Source organism: Fragaria vesca, linkage group LG7 (assembly GCF_000184155.1).
Source record: "Fragaria vesca subsp. vesca linkage group LG7, FraVesHawaii_1.0, whole genome shotgun sequence".
In the NCBI taxonomy this organism is placed as follows: Eukaryota; Viridiplantae; Streptophyta; class Magnoliopsida; order Rosales; family Rosaceae; genus Fragaria; species Fragaria vesca.
This window is the reverse complement of record NC_020497.1, coordinates 11,589,294-11,591,176: the sequence shown is the minus strand read 5'-3', so window position 1 is coordinate 11,591,176 and position 1,883 is coordinate 11,589,294. Positions and strand designations below refer to the sequence as shown.

Genomic DNA, 1,883 nt, shown 5'->3' with positions numbered 1-1,883 from the left:
AGAAGTGTGAATGGTACATTTATGCTTCCATAGAAAAGGCTAGCGGCTTCTTTGTTATTAGAAAGTTGGTGAATACTCATTCTTGTCTTGGTATCGTGAGGCATGAAAAGCATAAGAAGCTAGGATCTAAAGTGATTTCCAGTATCATTGTTGATAAAGTGAAATCTGATCCTTTGATTAAGCCGACAAATATTGTTAAGAATTTTAAGGAAGAATATGGTTTGGTCATTCCATATTACATGGCATATAGGGGCAAGGATTCTGCTAATGATCTTGTCAATGGTAGTGAAGCTCTTGGGTATGCTCTATCGCCTTGGTACATTGATGCATTGAAGAGAAGTAACCCTGATTCATACTGCATTCTTGACCCTATTGAAGGTCGTTTTCGATGATTGTTCATTTGTTATGGTGCTTGCCTAAAGGGTTTCCAATATTGTCAACCGATGCTATATCTGGACGGGACTTTTATTAAAAACAAGTACAAGGGTGTCCTGTCAAGTGCTTTTGCCAAAACATGGAATAAAGGTATGCAAATTTTTTTTGAAGTTTACTTTTGTTATTTCGATTTTGTCTAGGTAGTAGCAGCATTGGTATACCATGATTCATTGTGATTTTTTATTGTAAATTCATGTGGACTTCATAGTAGCAGCCTTTTTTCTTGTGACTTTCACCCGATTATGTTCTACATGTTGTACCTACAGTCTAGTTGTATATCTTTATGCCAGTAGCAGTATCATTTTATAGCAGAAGCTGTTGTTAATTTTGATCATATTTGTTATCTTATTTATCTCCTGTTTTTTGTTTTTGTTATTTCAGAAATATTCCAATTTGCCTTTGCGGTTGTTGATGCTGAAACCAAAGAGAATTGGAACTGGTTTTTAGAGCATTTAGCAATCATTCTGATGATTGACCATCGCAATATTGTGTTCATGTCAGACCGTGGACGTGGTCTTTTGGATGGTGTGAAAGAGGTTTTTCCAAATGCGCCCCACTCTTTCTGTATTAAGCATTTGAAGGACAACTTGAGTGGCAGGTATCCAAGTTCTTTTGGTTCTACTTATAAGAAACACATTGTCAAATTGTTTCAGAAATGTGCATACGCTAGGACTGTGGACATCTTTAATGAAAAAAATGGAAGAGTTCAAGAAAGAAAGTCGTAATCAGGGTGAGTCCTTTCTTGAAAAGTTGGCACCAAAAAACTATGCTATTGCTTGTTTCCCTGCCAAAAGATATGGCGAAATGAGTAACTCTTTGGCAGAGAGCAACAATAAGATGCTCATTGATGAGAGATGTATGTCGCTGCTCCAGTTACTTAAAGGCATTCGTGTCAAGACTATGAATAAGTTTCATGAAAGGAAGGCCGAATCTTCTACTTGGAGGTCTGTCTTGTGTCCTAAGCTTGAGAAAAAGCTTTCGAAAAGGTTGGAAACTGGGAGAAACTGGAGAGTCAGTCAGTCTAGCGTTGATGTTTTTGAAGTGTGCACAGAGGATAGCAATGACGTGGTGAACTTGGCTGAGATAGTGTTCTTGTGGTTGGTGGTAGTTTAGGTGCTTCCCTTGTTCTCATGCAGTTCAAGTGATGTAGAAGGCAAATCGCCTACCTTACCATTACATTGAAGATTACTGGAAGACTTCATTTTATAGAAGTGCACATGACCAAGCTATTATTCCAGTCTCGGATCGTGATAAGCCTAATCCTAGTAGTTTTGGTGATTCTGCTTTGCAGCCTCCCATTACTCGAAAACCTCCCGGAAGACCAAAGACAAGGAGGATCAGGTCTTTTGGTGAAGAGGCCAGACCAATGCATTGCCAATGCTGTCATCAACTTGGCCACCACAACAGCAGGTCATGCACTGCAGCTATATGAGCAGTGGCATATGTAG

At 39.0% G+C, this 1,883-nt stretch overlaps 1 protein-coding gene across 1 annotated transcript; it reads left to right on the top strand.

Annotated features, from left to right (window-relative positions):
* Nucleotides 1-239: 239 nt before the first annotated feature.
* Nucleotides 240-1,883, top strand: LOC101315292. Its single transcript, XM_004308582.1, has 4 exons — nt 240-378; nt 817-1,033; nt 1,089-1,532; nt 1,727-1,883. Exons 1-4 carry the CDS (start codon nt 240-242, stop codon nt 1,881-1,883), a joined length of 957 nt encoding a protein of 318 aa, XP_004308630.1.

Excerpts from the sequence above, each read along its gene's own strand:
- LOC101315292 (XM_004308582.1), top strand. The coding sequence starts at position 240 with ATGGCATATAGGGGCAAGGATTCTGCTAATGATCTTGTCAATGGTAGT. Across the intron at positions 379-816 it reads CATTCTTGACCCTATTGAAG|AAATATTCCAATTTGCCTTT; the intron begins GTCGTTTTCGAT and ends TTGTTATTTCAG. Across the intron at positions 1,533-1,726 it reads GCTGAGATAGTGTTCTTGTG|CCTCCCATTACTCGAAAACC; the intron begins GTTGGTGGTAGT and ends TCTGCTTTGCAG.